General features: G+C 62.9%; 1 protein-coding gene across 26 annotated transcripts in view; it reads left to right on the top strand.

Annotated features, from left to right (window-relative positions):
* Positions 1–20,737, top strand: part of Ablim2 (actin binding LIM protein family member 2) — a 125,936-nt gene that overhangs the window by 71,283 nt on the left and 33,916 nt on the right. For 11 of the 26 annotated variants that reach the window (XM_047565967.1, XM_047565958.1, XM_047565951.1 and 8 more), the window contains 8 exons: positions 3,065–3,142; positions 6,636–6,782; positions 9,044–9,076; positions 11,270–11,390; positions 12,998–13,096; positions 17,991–18,068; positions 18,582–18,683; positions 19,167–19,220. In XM_047565967.1, the coding sequence (XP_047421923.1) occupies positions 3,065–3,142; positions 6,636–6,782; positions 9,044–9,076; positions 11,270–11,390; positions 12,998–13,096; positions 17,991–18,068; positions 18,582–18,683; positions 19,167–19,220 (712 nt within the window). The remainder of the gene's footprint in view (positions 1–3,064; positions 3,143–6,635; positions 6,783–9,043; positions 9,077–11,269; positions 11,391–12,997; positions 13,097–17,990; positions 18,069–18,581; positions 18,684–19,166; positions 19,221–20,737) is intronic. The other 15 variants (XM_047565965.1, XM_047565962.1, XM_047565956.1 and 12 more) reach the window with 7 other exon arrangements.

Genomic DNA, 20,737 nt, shown 5'->3' with positions numbered 1-20,737 from the left:
GACATCAGTCTTAGCTCCAGGACCCTCAAAAGAGAAGGCTCCACCCTGCCCAGGGCTTCTGTTCTGTAGCATAGACCAGGGCCTGAGCCTGGACCCTTGCGAGACCTGACTGCATGGCTGCCCTTCTCCCCACGAGGATGGAGCTCCTGAGAACAAGGGCCCCACGTTAGCTGTCTGTGGGCTTCTGCAAAGGATGCTCAGTGGACATCAGAAGGTGTGGGTCTCATGGCCCTGTCCCAGGGCCTCTCTGGGCATTTGGTCAAGTGATCATTCAATGCTCAGCCCCAGTGTCCTCTGAATGTGTTTTTGAATTGTTGCTGGGAGCCCAGGGATGCCTAAGACTCGTGGCTCCCTGTCCTTGAGGGGCCCCATGTCCAGTGTGGGGACAGATGTGGAACGGACAGGCTCTGCAGTGCAGGAGGGCCCAGCCCAGCTGGGTGGGGGACCACAGCTGGCTTCCTGAGGCTGAGACTCAATGCTCCTGAGAAGTCAGTGACGGGCAGGGACTGGTCAGGGCTACAGGCCACCGTGGGGCAGGGCCACCTGAGCTTACTGGGAAGCTGGAGCTGAGCCCAGGGAGCCATCAGTAGTCAGCCACAGGGATGCTCTGCCCAGACAGCCCCCTCTGGTCAGGGGCTGGTGACTTCAGAGGAGGAAGCCTGGACCAGCCAGTCTGGCCCCCCAGGCTGTGATCTCCATGGTGGCACCTCCTTATCTCCTTTGGAAAAACCCAGCAGTCTCCCCCGGGTGCAGAGAGTGAGCTGCTCACTGTGGGCGGACGCCTGGGAGGCAGTTGGAGACTGTGGGGGCCACCGGGCGTGCTGAGGCTGCCGAGAGGCCAGGACACATGACGCTTGGCTGTGAGCAAGAAGGTTCTACCAGAACGCAGCACAGCCAGAGTGGCCGAGCAAGCCTGGGTACTGACGTGCAGCAAAGCCTTCCAACGGGGAGCCGGCCCTGCCTCACCCCGCCTGGACCTGGGTGTCCGTCAGTCAGACTCCTGGTGCCCCACCGGACACCTGCTTCCCCAGGACTCGGAGCCCCTCGCGTGGCCCTGGGAAGGCATGCTGCTGGAGTCACTGTGAAGTTCTACGGGCAGATGGGAGTGGGGAAGGGAAAATCAGAAAGGCTCTTGTCTTCTCAACTCCGCACCCGAGTCCCCTGGCTGACCGTGAGGCGGGACCTGCCCTCCGCTCATGCCCACAGTGCAGAGTGGGGCGCTGGGTGCAGAAAGGGGTCACAGGCCGTCACCACGCTCAGGCTGAGTGACGCCCGTGCAGTTGGCAGGCGCATCGGCGGGGTGGGACTCCACCTGCTCATGCCGTCTGTGGCAGGGAAGCCTCTGGCCAAGGCTGCCTCTCGAGGCCGGCCCTCGTGGGAGTGATGGCCGGCCAGCTGCGCCTCGCGTGTCACGGGAGCTGAGCCTCAGGGACGGAGGCTCCTTGCTGGGAGGTTCTCGGTTTCATGGAGAAGCTGACTCGAAGGTGTTCCAACGGGTGAAATCGATGCAGACCACCCTTGGGGCCAGTAAAGGACACGCCTGGCTCCAGGGGCAGCAGAAAGAGCAGACCCAGGTTGTGGGTGGAAGTGGGCCGCCTTCCCTGCCAGCGGTGCTGGAGTGGCCGCGGTCTTGGGCCAGCTGAGCTCTGTGAGGTGACCCCCAGTTGCTGCCCAGAAGCCTGTGTCTGAGGGTCAGGCAGGCCCTGAGGCCCAGGTGTGCAGCACCAGGGCCAGGGACCGAAGGAGCGGGCAGGGCTCCAGGAGGGCCAGCACGGCCTAGGCCAGACAGGCAGCCAGGGCGCTTGAGGGCAGCCCACCTGCCCTCTCCCTTTAGATGCACAACCCACCTGCAGCCTGGCCCGCCCGGGCACCGCGCCCTGTGCCCTGCAGGTTTGTGCCCACGCTGCTGAGTACGACTGCATCTGGTCCTGGTGTCCTCCTGTCCTTGCTGGTGTCGTGCTGGGCAGGAGCTGTGCCGAGGGGGTCCAGGGCTTGCCTCTGCTTGGCCCCTGGGCCTCCCTGGTGAGGCCCCACAGCCAGGCACTGGAGCCCGGAGGTCGCCCGTCCTACAGCTCTGGAGGCTGTGACTGTGATCAGGGCCTGGAAGGCGGGCTCCTCTCCTTGGTGTGTGGACAGCATCCCCCTGTGTCCTCCCATGGTCATCTCTCTGTGTGCATCTGTGTCTTGGTTTCCTCTCCTCCTGAGGACTCCAGGCCGACTGGCTGAGGGTCACCCTAGTGACCCATCCTGAAGTACCTCTGAAAGACCCTGTCTCCACATAGCCACACTCCAGGGCCTTGGGGGCCAGACCCTTGGTCTGGGGAATTGCAGGGACCCAGCTCGGTCCCTAACACATGGCACCTCCCAGGCTGCCGGTGCCCACCACGGCAGACACACAGGACTAGACAGACCATCCGGAGGGCCGAGGAGATGGCCCTCCTAGTACCAGGACCAGGCATGGCAGCAGGAGGCCTTGGGGGCTCCGTGTAGGACCCGGCTGCAGGGAGAGGGACCCCTGGCTCCTGCTCCCCGGGGGGGGGGGGGGAGGCAGACACAGAAGCCCCTGAGGCCCCACAGAGGCCGATGGGCGGCGCCCAGACAGCAGCGCCACAGGCCCGGGCAGGTCCCAGGCGGAGCGCTTGGCGGCAAGGGCTCACGCAGACCTGGAGAGGCCTGGCCCAGGACGCTTGGGGCTGGGAGCAGCCGTCCCTGGCGGTGGCCAGGGGTGGGGCGCAGCATGGGGTCGGCTGGGGAGCACTGCCCCCGAGAGGCCGCACACTGACCACACCGAGGAGGGACGGCGCCTCTGTGCAGCAGGCAGTGGTGAAGGCGGACGCCTGGTGGGTGGAGTGGGGCACAGCTGCCTTCGCCCGCAGGGGAAGGTTCTGCCAGCCGCCAGGCTGCGGGCTGCTTTGCCTGTCGCCCGAGGCCTTCCCGTTGCTGGTCCAGGCTTCTTCAGCAGGGGTGGGGACCAAAAGCCTGTGGGTGGCGCTGCTGGAGAGTGGCGACTGCCCGCGGGCTCCAGGTCAGGCCCTGGCTCAGCTGCCACCGCTCTCCTCCCTAGGACACCAGGACTTCCTCGGAGAGCATCGTTTCCGTGCCCGCCTCCAGCACCTCAGGGTCTCCCAGCCGCGTCATCTATGTAAGTGGGGCCTGCGCGTGTCGCCCGGGGTGGCAGGGGTGAGGCCCGTGTGCTGGCCACTGGCCTGGGCAGTCGCATGTGCAGATTTCCTGGGATTGATCCCCCTGGAACTCACCCCAACTCTCTAGTGACCAGAAGGCAAAGGGGTGGCTCAGAGGTGTTGCCTACAGTGGCATAGAAACATCACACGGGTGGTAGGTGTGCTCGGGACCGCAGGGAGGGGCACCCCGGAATCCCGTTAGCAGTTGTGGACGGCTGTGGCTCTGAGAGGCAGCGTTAGGGACCGGGCTTGTGCTATCTGCCAACATTCTTGTGAAAGTGGCCCAGCGTGCCGCGCGGGGGTGGCTGATCAGGAGAGAGGGCCCATCCTTGCCAAGAATGGCAGGTGACATGGGACAAGTCTCTTCTGCAGTGGGTTCTCTGCAACAGGGTGTGACTGGGTTTGCACTTCTCTGCGCGTCTCCCCTCCCTCCCGTGGTCGTTGACAGGCTTTCTCCTGCCCTGATTCTTAAGGGTGATAATGATGAACACTCTTTCCTTGGGTAACTCTTCTGTCACTGGCCTGAAGGGTGACATACCGTGGCCCTCTGGGGACATCCCCTTGAGAGTTAGTGTGAGGTCGTCAAACCTGCCATGTGATCTTGGGTGACATGTTCTCCTCTCTGAGCCTCTGGTGGTTCATCTGTAGGGTGAGGAGACCCCGCCCCCACTGTCCAGGGCTCACTGAGGTGTTTTGCAGGAGGCCCTGGGTGCGAATCCTGGCCCAGAAGAAGGACCTAGGCATTGCTCGCTGCCAACATTACTGTTACCATCTCTACCAGCTGCTCCGCTGCCGTGACAGCTGGAGACAGCGTTTGAACGAGGGAGGTTGTTATCTCATGGGCTGGAGGCTGAAGTTCAAGATCAAAGTAAGGGTAGGGCTGGTTCCTCCTGAGGCCTTTCTCCTGGGCTCATGGACGGTGCTTCTCCCCGTGTCCTCACAGGGTTGTCCCTGTGCCTGTGTCCTGATGGCCTCTGCTTATAAGGACACCAGGCATACTGGATTAGGGCCACCCTAGAGACCTCCCGCCACCTTAAGGAACACTAAAGGCCCTGTCTCCAAACACTGTCTCACTCTGAGGTCCTGGGGAGACAAGGTTCAGCCCACGATACCATTATCATCACCTCGAATCGTAATGCTCATTAGGATTATTCGATGTTTACAAAGTGCTTAGCTGGGCCTGGCACGTGGAAGGTGCTCCACAGATGCTAGCCACTGCTGTTGGCACAAACTGCTTGGCACACAGTATCTGCTCACTAAATATGAGCTTAAAAATGGCATTTGCAAAGGGCTCAGTTTCTGTAGCGACCACGTAGCCAGGCATCGAGTGGTGGCAGCAGCCGCCCACGTCCCAATACCACTTTCAGGACAGTGAGCAGCAGGGCTGGGCTGGGCTTCAGGCCCAGCTCCCTGGCCCAACAGCTGGGCTGTCTCCAGGGCCCCCGCCACTCCATGCCGCACGTGACCATGGCGGGTCCTTTCTTCCCTCATCAGGTGGTTGCTAGCACAGCTGAGCTCCAAGCCCCCCAGGGCCCTGGGAAGCCAGCCAGGATGGGCTCAGGCCATGACCGTGCCTCCCAGGGACTTTCAGTCCACAGGAGGGGGACTCTGAGCACCTGGCCTCAGGTGGGGTGTGGGCCCAGGAAGGGTGCAGGGCTCTGCTCGGTGAGCAGTGTCCCAGCTGGAGTCGCCTCGCTGTGTAGATAGGTGCGCACCTGATTCCGTGTTAAACAGAATCGAGTGAATCCAGCTCCCCAAACCTAAACCACCAGTTCTTAGACTGGCTCCGTGAGGCAGCACTGGCCAGAAGCAGGGCAGCTGTACGGGGGTGGCTCAGCCAGATGCAGACTCACCCGAGCGTGGCCTCTCACACATGCGAGCACGGGGCCACAGTCCAAGGACACATGTCCTCCCAGAGCCCGCAGCCCACGGCCAGAACACCCAGGTCTGCCTCCCGGGTCAGGGTTGGTGTCGGGGCCAGTGGGCAGGTCCTGTGGTTGATCCCTTCACTGGAAGGGAGCTGCGGGAGCAAGCCCTCCTGTCTCCGGCGGGGCCTCTGCTCGGTCCCCGCTCCCCGCTGGGGTCTGCCGTCAACCTCCTATGTGCCTGCCCTGGCTGGGAGCTGGACACACTGGAGATGAAACCGGGGAGCGCCTTGGACTTTTGCAAATGCCGCTTTGATTTTAACTCATTTTGGCAAGGGTGCCTGAGCACTTTGGCTATGTCAAGCTTGGAGTTAGGGAGAGGGACTCGATGGGGAGTCAGGTGGGGTTCGGGAACCCTCTAGTGTTGGCTGGGGACACAGACTGAGATCAGTCCTTCTCCCATAGGAAGAAAAAACACCACCACCCTAGCTGGGAGGAGGGAACCAGAGGAGGGGCTGGTTCAGTCGGAGCTGGGGAGAGCCCTGCAGCCGGGCCGTGCTGCCCTTGCTGTGTGACTCTGAATGAGTTATGCAGCCTCTCTGGGCTCTGAGCTCCTTGTCTGTTAAAAGGAGTTACTGTGAGAGTCCCTGTTGTGAGTGCGTAGTAAAGGGCTCAGGTACCTGCGCTGCTACTGAGGGCGCCTTGTTGGAGGTCCCCACAGGGGAGCCCTGGGCAGGCTGCTAGGGCCAGTAGGGTCTGGATCAGAGCCACCTGTGGCTGGAAAGTGCCCAGGCAGCCTGAGGAGCACCCAGAGCCAAGGTGGAGGGGCAGGCGGGCAGGGCATTGGCATGCACGTGCCAGCAGCAGGGCAGTGCTGGAGAAGGCGGCCATGAGCAAGAAGCAGCCGGCCAGGTAGGATTCCCTGAGCCCAGCCAGGCCTCCCACGCTGGGTCAACGAGCGCGGGTGAGCGCCCTCTGTGGGCAGGTGCAGGCCAGGGCTAACCCAGGTGCGCATGCTCGTGGTGCCAAGCTGTGTGCCCAGCATGTGCGCGTGCATGTGAATGCGTGCACTCGGTGGGTGTGGGGGTGATCGTGTGTGTGCAGGCAGGTGTGCTGACGTGCAGGACGGGCGTGAGTGTAGGCGTGAGTGAGGCCCGGGGGCCAGGCCGGGGGCGCACGAGTGTGCACACCAGGTGGGAGAGATGCAGGTGTGGGGAGCATCCCTCCAGCCAGACAGGCGTGTCCGCTGTGAGCATAGACACGCACTGGCACCCGTGTGTGTGCGTGTGTGCCCGCGCACACGTGCCTATTCCTGTCCACACCTGCCTTTCACCTTCCGCAGGCTGGTGCTGGGCACATCCGTCCTGACCTCTCCAACTGAGGGCCCCTCTGTAGAGGAGGACACAGCCTGGGGAGGTGTGCTCCAGGTCGTGTGGCCCTCTCGTGGCTGGCATGGGGCAGGCCGTCCCAGCGGGGTCCCTGCCCACCGGGGCTCGTGGGGCTGTGCTCTGGGCCGTGAGGTGGTGGTGGGGTGGCTGCTGCCTGGGTCGCAGGCTCACTCCCCTCCCTTTGCTCTCTCCTCCCTCAGGCCAAGCTTGGGGATGAGATCCTGGACTACAGGGACTTGGCGGCACTTCCCAAAAGTAAGGCCATCTACAACATCGACCGCCCGGACATGATCTCCTACTCTCCCTATGTCAGCCATTCTGCGGGGGACAGGCAGAGCTACGGCGAGGTACGGCCTACCTGTGGCCAGGTGTCTTCCCGCGTGTGGGCTTCGAGTGGGGTCCTTCACCCCTCGGGGCCCTGCCACACCCCACTCACTGGTCCCCAGAGCTCTGGCTCAAGTAGAGCCTGCAAGAGCTCCTTAGAGGAGCAGGGAGCAGGAAGCGGGGAGCAGGGAACATGCTGTTTTTTGGGAAAAGGGGTAGAAACTCCGTGAAAATCTCTGGCTCCTGAAGTGTTGGAGTATTTTCTTGAAGCATGAACACAGGTTTTCCTCTGCCCGGATCTCCGGCCACACCCACCCCCCCAGCCAGCAGCCCCCCTCGGTGACTTCCGTGGACCAGTTCCGCCCACCTTGTGACCATGCATCACTCCCCAGTGTTGGGGGAGCGTCCTCCGTTATGTGGTGGCTTCCTGTCCGAGGCTGGCCTTCTCCGGCTGGCGTGGCAGTGGCACTTCTCTTTCTGGGATTTGAGGTTTCGGAGCACCTGTGGCTGCAGGGGCTGGGCCGTGGGCCTCAGTGTGTTGCCCAGGTGTGGCCAGACGCCCGTGCTCAGGGGGCAGGGGAACTGGGTCCTTTCAAGCACAGTTCCTTTGGTTCTCACTTGAGTGACTTCTCAAAATGAGGGAAACAGGGCCAAGACCCCAGGACCCGTCCACAGCAGGCGGTGCAGGGAAGTCCAGCCGGGCCTGGTGCGTCCAGGTACCTAGTCGGGTCACCGCTGCCAGGCACAACTGCGGGGCTCTGAGGGCCAAGCAGGAGGGAGAACACTCAGGGACAGCAGGTGCCCCTGCCAACCACAGAAGCCTGAGGGACAAACCTCACTGTCCCAAGAGACCAGAGGGAGGCAAGGCAGGTGGTCCACCCACCTGCCCGTGCCAGAGCTGGGCAGGTCCTCGCCGTTGAGCATCTGGCCTCAGGCACAGGACCAGTGCAGGGCCAGAGAGCTGAGCGAGTGGCTCTGGTCTCTCTGAGACCCAGATCCAGGCCTTCTCCCCAGGACCCCGTCCTGGCTGCTTCCTTGACCTTCTAGAGCTGGTTCGGGTTCCTGCTCCCCCTGTCAGCCCAGGGTGGTGGCCAACCCCTCCCTGGTTGGAGGGCCTGCTTTTCAGGAGGTCACGTGGGAGGGTTGGGAGTGAACAGAGGTATGTGGGCGCATGTGGGGTGCGACACCCTCGCCCTGCATCCAGGGCTCAGACAATGTCCCCAGTTGCTGAGCAGCATCGCGCCGTGGACGTGGGTCCTGAGCCGTCCCCCCCAGGATTTCCTGAGGGCAGGCTGTCTGTGAAGCACAGATGATTCCTGCCACGAGGGGCTGTCCCTCAGAGGGTCCAGGAGCGGCCGGAGGGGCGACTGTGTGTGTTCCAGCGTGGCTCCCTGCTCCTGGCCCATGGGTCCTGCCTCTGCAGGCGACGTGCCAGGCTGTCCTGGGCAGCAGTGTTTGCCCCAGACTTGGCCTCTTCTCCAGGCCGGGGCAGCCGGGGTGGACAGAGGACCTCGGTACCCTCGCAGAGTCAGCGTCACCCTCCCTGCCTCTGCCTTGAGCCCCCTCACTCTGCATGGAGCCAGGTGTTCGCTTCTGTCCTGGGTCACAGCCTGGTACCTTGAGAGAGTCCTTCAGGTGCCGATGAGAAGCCAAGCTGGGCGCGAGGGCGGGCCTTGGGCCGGGCTGTGCTCGCCCCTCTAGCCCAGGCCCGGGCTCTCTGCTCTCAGCCCTGCGGGCCCCGGCTGGGAACGTGCTTACTGATGGTCCCCAGGGGTCCTTGGAGGTCGGGGACTGTGCAGAGCAGACACTGGTCTCGGGCTGGACGGCAGACCCACTGCCTTCCAGGGGTCGTCGCCGAGAAGGGACTGGCAGGGAACCCCAGCCCTAGGCTCCCGGTCACCCTCTGTCCGCTGGCCCCCTCTCCCCTCCTTTCCAGGGAGAACCCAGGTGATGTGCCCTCGGAGTGTGGCCAGGGCCGCAGCCTTTAACTCCAGGAAGGCGTGCCTTGCGCACCGTGGTGGGCACCGCAAGCCCGCCAAGCCCCGGCTCAGTGGCACCAAAGCCCTTCTTGGGGCCCTTGCTCTGGTGCCTGGGCCATATTCTTCCAAAAGAAGTCTCGCGGGCCGTTCCGTGTCTCCCCGGGTGGGGTCTTTCTCTGTGTGGCGACTCAAGTCCGTGGGTGCACGTGACACCCCTGTTGCCTGCCGGTCCTCAAACTGCCCCTCTGTCCCCAAAGTAACTGCCTAGTGCCAGGTGCTGACGGGTCACTCTGTTGTGTCCACAGTCTCCTCAGTTGCTCTCGCCAACGCCGACTGAGGTAACCCACCTCTTGCCTGTGCCCTGTTTGCTACGGAGTTGCCGCCTACGGGTTACAAAGATAACCAGCCAAGGCGCCCTGGAAGGGCCCGGGTTCCTGGCTGCAGAGCCTGGGGCTGCAGCCCCCAGGGCTCGGCCACCTTCCTTGGCTGGTTATCTTTATAATCGCGCCTCATCTGCATGCTTCCCTGTGTCTGCGGCCCTGCCCTCATGGATGCCTGGGGCACAGCATCACCCGAGCGGGTTGTGGTCTGGGTCGTGGCTCCCAGGGCTAGCTCAGGGTCACCTCATGCCCGAGCAGGACACAGGAATCTCCTGGGCCCTTGCAGAGGAGCACTCTGAAAGGACCTCTGTAGCAAAAACCTGTCTCCTTAGCAGCCCAGGGCATTCCTGGCTCTCAAATTGGCCAGCAAGGTACAGCGGCCCAGGAGCTGCAGGTGGGTGTCACAGGACTCAGGAGCAGGGAACAGCGACAGCTGGCGCTGGAGAGCTTCCCTGTGTTCATACCGTCTCGAGCGCCTTATGCCCAGGAACGCATTTGCCCCACGGTCACTGCCGGAAGCGCCCTTTATGATTTTCTCCAGCGTGTGCGGAGAAGCCCAGGCGAGGGGAAGTCCAGTAACTCTCCAGGGTCACGAGCTGTAGAGACAGGAGGATTCCTGCACCACTGGTCTGCAGAACCTGGGCCTCCTGCTGGGCTCCGGCCCCTCATCCCCTCCCCTGTCCTGATCAGCAGTCTCCTGGCCACTGTCTTCACGGTGGTGCCCTAAGTCACTAAAGCACAGGTGACCTCTGGTGAGCCTAGCTGGCCTTTCTTGCACTGCCCCATTACCTGCACAGTGTAATCCTGGGAGGGACAGCAGCTCTTCCCACGGAGGTGGCAAAGGTCTGTGAGACGTGTGCCCTGAGAATGAGCCCAGCCTTGGCAAAGCCCGCCTCTCGGAAGGCAGCCCCCACCTGGACACCAGCAGGCGCCTGGTCAGCAGGAGGCTACACAGGCTACAGGCTTCTGGTGGTCACTATGACCCTGGGACCACCTGCCTCCTGTCTACCCGTCTCAGTGGGGTTCCCAGTCCACCCCTCAGGAGTGGCCCCAGGAGATGGAAGCTCCTTCTCTTGCTGGACTCAGGACTTCCCCTCCTCTCTCATAGTTCTGGGGAACCAGAATCTTCTATAGAGTCCCTGCCTGGTCCCTCTGCCTGCAGGGGGGCATCAAACCCCAAACCCTTGGATCCAGACCTGCAACAGCCAGGCAGGCAGGTGGCCACTCAGGCCAAGCTCCTCAACCTGCAGTAGCCAGCCCAGGATCCAGGCTGGGCCAGGAGAGAGGACAGCCCCAGGTATACCTTGGTGGCAGGGCTGCGCAGAGGATGCCAGAGGTGGGAGGGGACAACAGCACTCTAGCCAGACAGGAGAGGAGGCCCTGAGGCTGGGAGGTGCCAGCAGGAAGTGGCCCCAGGTGACTGGGGGGGGTGGGAAGGAGAGCCCCAGGCTGGAGGTCAACTCAGGCAGGCCAGGGCAGCCACGAGCACCAGACCAGACCCCGCTCATCCCTGTGACACTGCGAGGGGTGGACAGCGGTGCCAACCCTTGCCAGGGTGGTGGGCAGGGCTGGCATGGTCCAGGCCACGTGCCACGCTGCAGGGTGGGGGCAGGCTGCTCCCACAGCATGGTGCCATGCCATCTCATGCTGCCACCACCCGCTCTGACTGCTCCCAGCAGCCCTCTCTTGCTTGGATGGGGCCGGTCACCAGTGCCTGTGGGCACCTTCCCCTCCCTGAATGTGACCCACAGCCCTTGGTGCCCCCAGCTCACCTACGAGGAGTCCCCGTTTGGAACTAGAGGCACTCGGTGGTTCTCGCTCTCGGTTCGAGGGGCCCCAGGGGCTGGGGAGGTCTGGGGAGACATGGAGGATGCAGGTCCATCAGGGCCTCCACCACCCCCTGGAGCCCCAGTCCACAGGAGGCCCCGACGGAGGGAGGCCCCAGTGCTTGATGGGACGGGGCCATGCTTAGGCCAAGGGGCATGTCAGCACCATGGCCAGGCTGAACTGGCTCTTCAGGTGGGGCCTGCAGGGAGGTTCCATCTGGGGCCTGTCCAGTCAGCCCTGGGCAGGGCGACCAACGCTGAGGGGCGGGCGAGGGGCAGGCCGTGCTCTCGCTGCAGGTGTTCACAAGCTCGTCTTCCCTCCCAGGGGGACCAAGATGACCGGTCCTACAAGCAGTGCCGGACCTCCAGCCCCAGCTCGGCGGGCTCCGTCAGCCTCGGGCGCTACACCCCAACCTCACGCTCGCCCCAGCACTACAGTCGCCCAGGTACTCAGTCCCCTGGCTCCCTGGCCCCAATCAGACTGTCCTCGTGGCTGTTCTGCTGTTCCTCTTATGCAAGTAGGAACGTGGCCGAAGGGTGGGATTGCCTGGGGGTGGCCGGTGGAGTTAGTGACATGAAGGAAGAGTCCCGCTCCCGTCCGGGCAGAGGCGGCAGGGTACCCTGTTGGTTAGAGTATCGCCCTGGAAGCACACACCCAGGAACGCTGGTCCTGCTCACGCGTCCATACAAGGTGGGAGAGCATGTGGGGCGGCGGGCAGAGGACTTGAGGAGGCAGGAGAGCGGCCAGAGGGGGATTAGAATGTGCATCCGCACCTCGCCTGTGCTCAGCCGGTCCTGCAGGGGAACCGTCCTGTGGGAACATGGGCATGAGAACCCTGGCAGGCTCCCCGGTCAGGGGGCGCCCCACAGCGGATCCCTCCACCCCTCACCTCATCCCCACCTGCCCCACTGTGCATTGCTGCACCTCAGCTTTGAGACTCCTTGGCCCAGAGTGTCAAAGCCCAGGGGGATGCACATGAACGCTGCCTCTGTGAGGGATTTTTCCAGGCTGCTTCCTTTGTCAGCTGTGCATGACCCCATTTCCACATTTGTGACGACAGCTCTGATGTTTGCAAACCTGGTGGAAAAATCAAGTCATTCATTGCAAAGTCACTTTCATTGACTCTTTAAAATGTGCTTGGTCCAACTGCCCAGCAAGCATGAAGAAAGTGGGCAAGTGAGTGACTGAGTGACTGAGTGACTGATTGACTGACTGAGTGACTGAGTGAGTGAGTGACTGAGTGAGTGAGTGACTGAGTGACTGAGTGAGTGAGTGACTGAGTGACTGAGTGACTGAGTGACTGAGTGACTGACTGAGTGACTGAGTGACTGAGTGACTGAGTGACTGAGTGAGTGACTGAGTGACTGACTGAGTGACTGAGTGACTGAGCGAGTGACTGAGTGACTGAGTGACTGAGCGAGTGACTGAGTGACTGAGTGAGTGAGTGACTGAGTGACTGAGTGACTGAGTGAGTGACTGAGTGACTGAGCGAGTGACTGAGTGACTGAGTGACTGAGCGAGTGACTGAGTGACTGAGTGACTGAGTGAGTGACTGAGTGAGCAGATGCGAGTGGGGAGCGAGTGGGCAGGCAGGTAGTGGGGCCTCCGTGAGTGACCATGGTCAGCTTTACCAAGTCCTTCTCCGCAGGCCCCTTGCTTACTGGACCACTCGCCACCACATGGCAGGGTGGCCTGGGTGCTGGCTATGTGGTCCAGGCTAAGGCTAGAGGCCAAGGCTTGGGACACACCATGAGGCCTGAGGATGTGGTGACAGACCACTGCCTGGCCTCTGGAGCTGCCCTCCAACTGGGTCCTTGATCCCAAGGAAACCCCCAGGTGGAGTGATAGGCATGTCTCAGGGGACCGTCCTCCCCTGGAGCCCCAGCCCGAGGCTTGGGCTTGCTGCCTTGGGCTTCCGCCATGTTCTTGGTGGGCACCCTGCAGAGGGTCTCCTGGTGTGTTCCTGGAGATGGGAGGCGCAGCTGTTCCTAGGCCAGTAGGGACCAGGATGGTCGTGGCCTGGGCTGACTCCTTGCTCTCTGTCGCCCGCAGCTGGTACTGTGAGTGTGGGTACCAGTAGCTGCCTCTCCCTGTCCCAACACCCCAGCCCCACCTCCGTGTTCAGACATCAGTACATCCCCTACTTCCGAGGTAAGGCGCGCAGCGCTGTGGGTTGGGCTGCTCGTCCTGTGTTGGCCGCATGGCTTCCCGAGCCCTCTGTCTCCTCCCCTGTGCCCCTCGTGGTCTGTGTCCTGTGTGTCCAGCTCCATTCCTGTTGGTGTGTGCGTGTTCCTGGCAGGGAAAGGCTGGTAGCTGGTTAGGCGAGGTGCAGAGGAGGAAGGGCCCTGAGAGGTGGGGGAGGACGCAGGCTGCTCTGTGCTGGACACCTCTCGCTGCCCCCCACGTCGGCCCTGCGGGCTGGGCTCCCTCGAGTCGGTTCAGGAGCAGAAGCTCTGCTGGGGAGCAAGGTGCCGGCCTCGGTCTCGCAGCTCCGGTGGCAGGACCAGGAGGCTCACCACGCAGCTCCAGACCCTGGCTCCTCCCAGGGTGCAGACCGCCCCCCCGCCCCGTCCCTGCGAGGACACATGCCCATGCTCCCCCAGGAGGCAAACCTCCTGCTCCCCTCCACACGAGGACTGGACTGTGTCCCCCACACTCACATGCTGAGGTTCTGGCCAACCCACCCACGTGACTGGAGAGGACCTTTGATAACGTGCATCCTGTCAGTTGCACAAGGTCCCCCGAGGGCTGGAAGGAGGGGCCCTGCACACGTGTCTGTGCACATTCAGAGGGGGCCACGCACGCCCGATGCCGCCGTGGACAAGCCGGGAAGAGAGACCTCAGAGGAACCACGCCCGCCTGCCCCGACCACCACCCCAGCCTCTGCCACCGCGAGAAGATATGACCTGCTGTCGAAGGCCATCTGTGGTGTTCCACACAGCCCAACGTACAGACGCCACAGACACTCAGGGCGGGAGAGGACGCAGGCAGGGGACCTGGCCGAGTCCCCGTCCCTTACAGTGTGGAGTAGGACCTCTCCAGAAGACGCTGCCCGAGGCAGCTGGACGCGCCATCCTGGGACAGCCGGCAGCCAGGGGCCACTCTCTCATGTGCTTCCATCACAGGCTTCACCAGCCAGTCCACCCAGAGGGGCCCAGGCCATTCACCACCTTCCCCACCATGGGCTGTGTCCCACCATGGGCTGGGAGGGACACAGAGCCCGAGGCAGGCTCCGGAGCAGGGGCAGCCCGAGACCCCGCTGCACGTGTGCACAGTCTGAGGGAGCCCGAGTTCCCAGTCACCAGCCACCTCCCCACCTCTCCACCAGTATGAGGCCCTGGATCCAGGCAGTGGACAGTCGCTGTTTCTGACACTCTCCTGGTTCCCAGGCGGCCATCATGAGCAGCTTCCTGCAGGGCCTGGAGCCAGACCCCCCCTGGTGAGCCTCCTCCGCCCACTTCTGAGTCTCCACCTGGAATTCTTACCACTCCAAGATGAGGAAAGGCCCGGATGAGACCCCAGTCCAGGGCAGGCCTTCAGGCTGCAGTGCCCCTGCTCCAGTCTGGCCTGTGGGCAGCACGCATTCTCAGCCCCGGGAGAGGGCCAGGGAAGGCGGCAGAGTGGAAGGCAGCCAGGCCTTCCTCCCACCTCCCAAAGAGGGGCCTGTGCTCAGGCCCCACCCACCTGCCCACCAAGATGTGGTTCAGGGCCTCCTGTGCCACTGCCCAGCACAGCACCCAGGCCAGGAGGCACCTGCCCTGCTCTCTTGTGTCAGATGCAGGAAGCCTAGAGCTTTACCCCAGCCTGACTCCATGGCCTCTGTGACCCTGGGCGTCCCCAGGGTCCTTACAGAACTTGCCCCGGAGGAGATCAAGGTTAAGAGGGAACGTCCTGGTTTGAGATCAAGCCCAAAGCAGAGCCAGAATGGAGGCTTCTTCCCAATCCACATTCACGTCCAGCTGGCTCTACTCCGAGGCCACCAGAGGGAGCCTTCCCCAGCTCCTTCTCCCCAGCTCTTGGACTGCAGCACACCCAGCTCTGAGCGCTCAGCTGCCCACCTCTCACTCGGCCGTGGGCCTGGCATCCGCCCCTCTCTAGGAAGGCCCTTGAGCTTGGCTCTGGGCGTCATTGGCTCTGCTTGCAGAGCTTCGTGCCAAACGACACTGTGGCTGGAGGGCTTCGCCTGAGAGTCGCGCCCAGCCGGCCGGTGCTCGCCCAGCCTGACAGCTGCGGCCAGGGGCCCCGTGTGTCCCTCCCCTCTGCCCATCCCTTCAGTGCCCAGGCCCACCTTCCCACTGAGGCTCAGTGCCCAGGCCCCTCCCCGGCACCCACGTTCACTAGAGGGGCCCCTGGCATTTGTACTTTAGTGTGGATTTCCGTCCCTGGTGTGTCCCTGGGGTAGCGTATCGTTTAAATCTGACCTCTGGCCTGTTGAAGAGCAGGCGGCAGGGACGGGTGTGGGGTGCCCAGGGGTCTCCATGCTGCCGAGGCCCTGGGTCTGGGCAGCCGCCACTTGCTGACTGGAGAGCCTCCTCTGACCCACGCGGTATGAGGAGGAAGGGAGGGAGAAGCTTTAGCCCAGCTGCCCACCTGCCACCCTGCCCCAGGTAGCTCCTCATCTGCCGATGTCCCCTCCCTCAGCGCTGAAGTGGGCCCTGTTGCTGGGCCCTGAAACCCACTGGGCGGCTGTGGCCCACAACTCAGGTGGGAGGCACTGCCGTCGAAGTCCCGCACCTGTCCTGGCCGCAGTCCTGATGGCCCTGGGCCTGACCAGGACCTAGACTTGCTTTGGTTCCACCTTAAAAAGGCCCCACAAGAGCAGGTCCAGAGAGCCCGAAAGGCCTGGGTTGGCCCAAGGGGAGCGACCAAGTGAGGCCGTCACATTATAACCTGAAGCAGGCCACCAACTCCACGAGTCCACCTGGGATGACGAAAGGGCCGAGTGCATAAGTAAAGGGGAGAAGACAGATCCGCCAGCGAGCGCGGCAGGCGCTCCCTCAGCTGCTGGGCAGCACCCCACCCGTGTGGCCAGGGCTTACCTAGGAGCTTCTCTCCAGAGAGGAGGCTTAGGAAGAGGGCCCCGCCAGCCCGGCTGTGGCCTCAGCAAGGAGCCCTGTTGACAGCCGTCACTGGTCTGCCCCACAGCGAGGGTGGCTCCCCCCCCCCGTGGACCCCCCCAGAGCACCGTGTGTCCTGGGAAAGGAACAGACAAATCCGGCAGAAGCACTTTCCGTTCAAAGCCTGCCAGCGCTCTCCAGGACCGTCAGCCATCGAGACGAGGGAGATCTGGGAAACAGGCCTGCCCACGAGGCACAAGGGAGACGTGCCAGCTAACGTGATGTGTCATCCCCGGACAGAGGGAGGACACAGGGAAACAGGCACCACCCTCACGATGTGGCATTTAAGATGGTGCTGTTGTGCCAACCTGCAGCAGGGCACCAGCCAGAGGACGGGCTGGGGGCGTGACTACCTGAAACTGTGTTTAAGCTGGAAGGCGAGGACGCACCCACAGCCAGGGGCGGCCCACCACGACAGGGCTCACCTAGGGCAGAGGGCATTGGAGCCCCCTGGCAGTGTGAGAAGCCCCCTGGACGTGACCCCCTGCAGGAGGAGCCCTGAGCTCCTGCCGGGGGTATTGCCCCTGAAGCTGGAGGAGGAAGCTGGCCCCTGAGCGGCAGCAAGGCTGCGGGCTGAGGCAGGCGTGCGGGGGAAAGCGCAGCAGAGCGCTCCTGCTAGTGGGAAGCCCTGGGCAGCAGGCTGGCACCGTGCAGACCAGGGGGAGGTCTGCTCTGGGCCACGCCCTCCAGAGGCCGAGCTGGACTCAGGAAGTGCACCAGTGGGAGCCGAGTGGAGGGCATCATGGGGAGTCGGGGTGGTGGCGTCCCAGCCACAGCTGTAGGTGGCAGAATTCGGTGACCCGTGTCAGAGGCCCCTGAGGGCAGGTGTGCAGCGCACATGGCTGTGCCTCAGCCTCCCCGGGGGGGGTCTTGGGGCCCCCTGACCTGACGAGAGTCCAGGGCTGTCCTGAGACGCGTGAGCACACGGGCACTCCAGATCTGGTTTGCCGCTTCCCAGGCCACCGCACGACAGGCTGAGCCCTGGAGAGGGACGGGAGGCTGGGACGGGTTAGAAGCCTTGGCCAGTGGGGGGAAGCAGTGGAGAAGGAGCCGCGCCTTCTAGATGAGAAGGAAGTGAGCCCCTGAGGCCTCCGGATTCAACAGGTCCTGCCGACCGCCAGCTCGGCCCAGCCATGGCACCTGACGGGAGTCTGTACGGATGCATTCTTTAAAGGCTGTGCTTCTGTCATGTGTCGCTGTCCTTGGGGGGGTCTAGTCACAGTCATCCTGGGGAGAAGGGGCCTGTGGTTTCCTCTCCCTGCACAGGGCTCCCATCCCCCTGGTGTGAAGCCCCTGGAGGTGCCGGAGCCCGTGGACTAGGGTGGAGCCCAGGGCAGGCGGTGCTGTTCTGAGGGGCAGCAATTACGCCCATCAGTGTCAACAGGAGAAATCAGCACGCACACCCAGGTGGGAGAAGGTGGTCCCAGTGGGCGTCAGCCCACCCGTGTGGCCTCAGCCTGCGTGGGCGGTGGCGGGCATGGCAGGGTTGACCAGAGCCGAGCCCTCTGCCCTGCGTGCCCTCCCGCTGCACCCAGGTCCCCCTCCCAGGCCCCACTCCTCCAGAGCCAGCATCTGTCCAGCCTGCTGCAGTCCCGGACAGGTCCCCTCCAGGCCAGCTCAGCCCTCACTTCTGTGGGTGTTCTGTTTTACCGCAAGGTCACTTGGGTCCTGCTGTTTGGACCAGCCACACAATGGGGAGGGTCTCAAGTCCAGAGTGTCCCTTTCCCCTGCCTAGCTGCCACCCAGTGTCCTGCAGCTCCCTGAGGCTAATGGGTGTCTTGCTGTGAGCCACAGTCCTCCTCACAAGTGTCCAGTGCCCATCACACTCTGTCTGTCACCTCATTCCTTACGGAGCTGTGGGGCATGGGGCGTTCACCAGGTAACCCTGCTGTCTCGCTGGTGACTTGATAATCCAACCTCCTTCCCAGGCAGAGATTCCACTTCCAGATGGGGTAAAGGACTGGAGCCAGGCTCGGAAGCTACTTTCCACTGCATTTGCCAAAAAAGTATGACTTCAGGGAGGTGGAAATTGATGGGTGCTGGGCTTCTCTTTTTATGTATTTGGCAAAATGTCACTCGGTGACTTTGAAGGACTCATCCCAGTGCCTTAGTTTGACCCATGAAGCTGATTTTAGGTGCCTGGAGAAGCAGCCCTGTGCGCACAGGCTAAGGGGAAGGCAGGCCTTGGCTGGAGAGCGCAGGCCGCAGGGTGCCCAGGGCAGCTGGGGTGCGTACCCAGGATCGGGCTCTGCCAGCGGCAGCCCACTGCTGGAGCGCCCACAGGCTCTTGGCCCTCAGGCTGCTCCCTGCCAGGGGCCACTGGGCAGGGTCCAGCTCAGGTTGGATTAACAAGTCATTGGGCCCAGTCCAGAAAGTCCTGGGACCCTGGTCCCTCTCTGGGCCGAGGGTTGGGTGTTCCTCCTGCAGGAGAGGTGGGGCTTGCTGCACCAGCCGTTTTGCTTGAGATACTCTGCTCTGCTTTTCCGCCCCCTCTGCTGTCCCTGCGCTCCCGTCTGGAGGCAGTGAAAGTGGCCGCAGCACCCCCAGCCTCTCGGTGCTCTCGGACAGCAGGCCTCCTTCCTCCACCTACCAGCAGGCACCGCGCCACTTCCACGTCCCAGGTAGGCCCGGCTCACTTGCCTGCTCCCACACGCACCTGGGGTGCCAGAGCAGGTGCCCCACTGACCAATCCTCTCCCCTGCTCCCCAAGCTCTGAGTTTCTTTTAAAATCTCCAGAGAGCTTGCACACCCAGACTGCCATTTGCCTGAGCTTCTCCCCATGTGCCAAGGACGCCGGGGAGACATTTTAGCCTCCTGGGGACAGGTTGGAGAAGGGCCTTTCTGAGCTGCACTAGGGCCCCAGACTTTGGCTTGCTGCCCTTCCTAGCTGCTCTCTCCCTGTGCCCTCAGATCAGGGGTGGCATCTGCAGTGGGGGTGCTCGATTCGGGGTGTGGGGTGCAGGGCTTCGCCCTCAGCACTGGTGGGAGGCTGGACCCTCTCTGGTGGTTCTAAGCTGGCGAGTGAGAGTGGCTGAGGCCGCGGCGGGCGGGCCCCTCCTGACTGCCGCTCACCTCCTGTTCTCTCCTTTTGTCTTCTCTCTCAGACACTGGCGTAAAAGATAACATCTATAGGAAACCCCCCATCTACAAACAGCATGGTACAGTTGGAGTCTGCTGCTGTCCACCCTGCCCTGCATGCCTGTCACCCCCTTGCTTCTGAATGCACCCTTTGCTGTGCCCTGGTCCCTGTGGTGACGGCTTGGAGGCCCTTGGCTGTCTGAATTTTAAATGCAAATTTCCTAGGAGGCCCCAGAGGCCTCTCTTCAGACAGGAAGTGGGAGTCCTTGTGAGTGAGGACCCTGTGAACCCCAGGTACTGCACGCAGACAGGCCCAGGTGGGGTTTTGGTGATTTTGATTATGCTGTTGTGAGGGGAGTGGCCAAAGTAACCCCCACCAACCTGGCAAGGGACAGAGGCTTCTCCATCTGTGCCCCGACCCAGCCTGATCATTGAGAAACAGCGCAATCTGGAGTCGGGCACGCGTACCTGCGTGAGCACTATGGTCCTGTTGCTTGAGAATTTCTGACAATAGAGTGGACGGCCCTGCCCCCAAGTAAAGGGGCTTCTTGCCTTAGCAAGCGGGGCCTGGGACATTTTGTGGCGAGGGTGTCTCTTGGCCTGTGTGCGCCTGCCTGGGACAGGTGAGCAAGGGGCAGATAACTGGCTTCCTGGAGCAGGAGTCAGAACTGGAATTTCTGGGTGACAGGGGTGTGCTGCTTCATGATCCTGAGCCTCCGTTTCCTCATCTGCAAAGCAGGACTGTCCCCTGTCTCTGCCCTCTGCCCGGGCTGGCTAGGAGGCCCTCAGGGGCTGTGCCTGGAGACACACTCTCCGCCGTAGAGTGCAGGGAGCATGGGGTTGTCAGCAGTCCTCCAGAGATGGGCCGAGGGATTCCATCCCGTGTTGGAAGTTCCTGTCAGATGCACCAGGGAAGACAGCCACCTCCCACACCGGCAGGCCTGAGGGTCCCGTGAGCTCTCTGTGGCTGGCAGAAGGGTCAGGGCCTGGCCGTGTGAGCGGGGAGGGGTCGCTGTCCATTCCCTCCATGGTGGCAGGAGGCCCTGCACTTCCTGCCATCCTTCCTCTTCCCGAGAAGGAAAAAAAGAGTGAGCTGTCTGGGTTTCCGAGCGCCGGATCCACCAGCGGAGCTGAGAGCACACGGCTCTGAGAGGGAACAGAGGGGACAGGCTCGTCAGACTCTGGGGCCCTTGCAGATTGCCCAGACCAGCCCCCGCGTGTTTCAGAGGGAAACTGAGGCCCAACCAGAGGAAGGAGCATCCCAGAAAGGGACCCTCCCAGTGCCAGGCTGGAAGGCCCGCATGGAAGTTGGCGTGCTCCTAGAGCCCAAGACGGGGGTTGGTGGGCCTGCTGTCACCCACTGCTCTGCCTTCGGTGACACCTCAGAGGTGTGGTTACACGTGCCACACAGGGGCACCAGTCCTGAGAAGGGGCAGAGATGGCAGATCTGCTGCGTGACCACCCACCTGCTTCTGGCGGGCCAGGTCCACCCCTGGGCCTGTTCACGAACCCTGCAGTGGGGGTCTGACTGCCCTGTCACCAGGGCCACCTCTGTGTCTCTTAAGTCTGAATGTAAAGGCCTCTCCTCTCCAGGGGC

The sequence above is a fragment of the Sciurus carolinensis genome, chromosome 10, assembly GCF_902686445.1.
Source record: "Sciurus carolinensis chromosome 10, mSciCar1.2, whole genome shotgun sequence".
Classification (NCBI taxonomy): Eukaryota; Metazoa; Chordata; class Mammalia; order Rodentia; family Sciuridae; genus Sciurus; species Sciurus carolinensis.
This window is presented reverse-complemented; position numbering and strand designations above follow the sequence as displayed.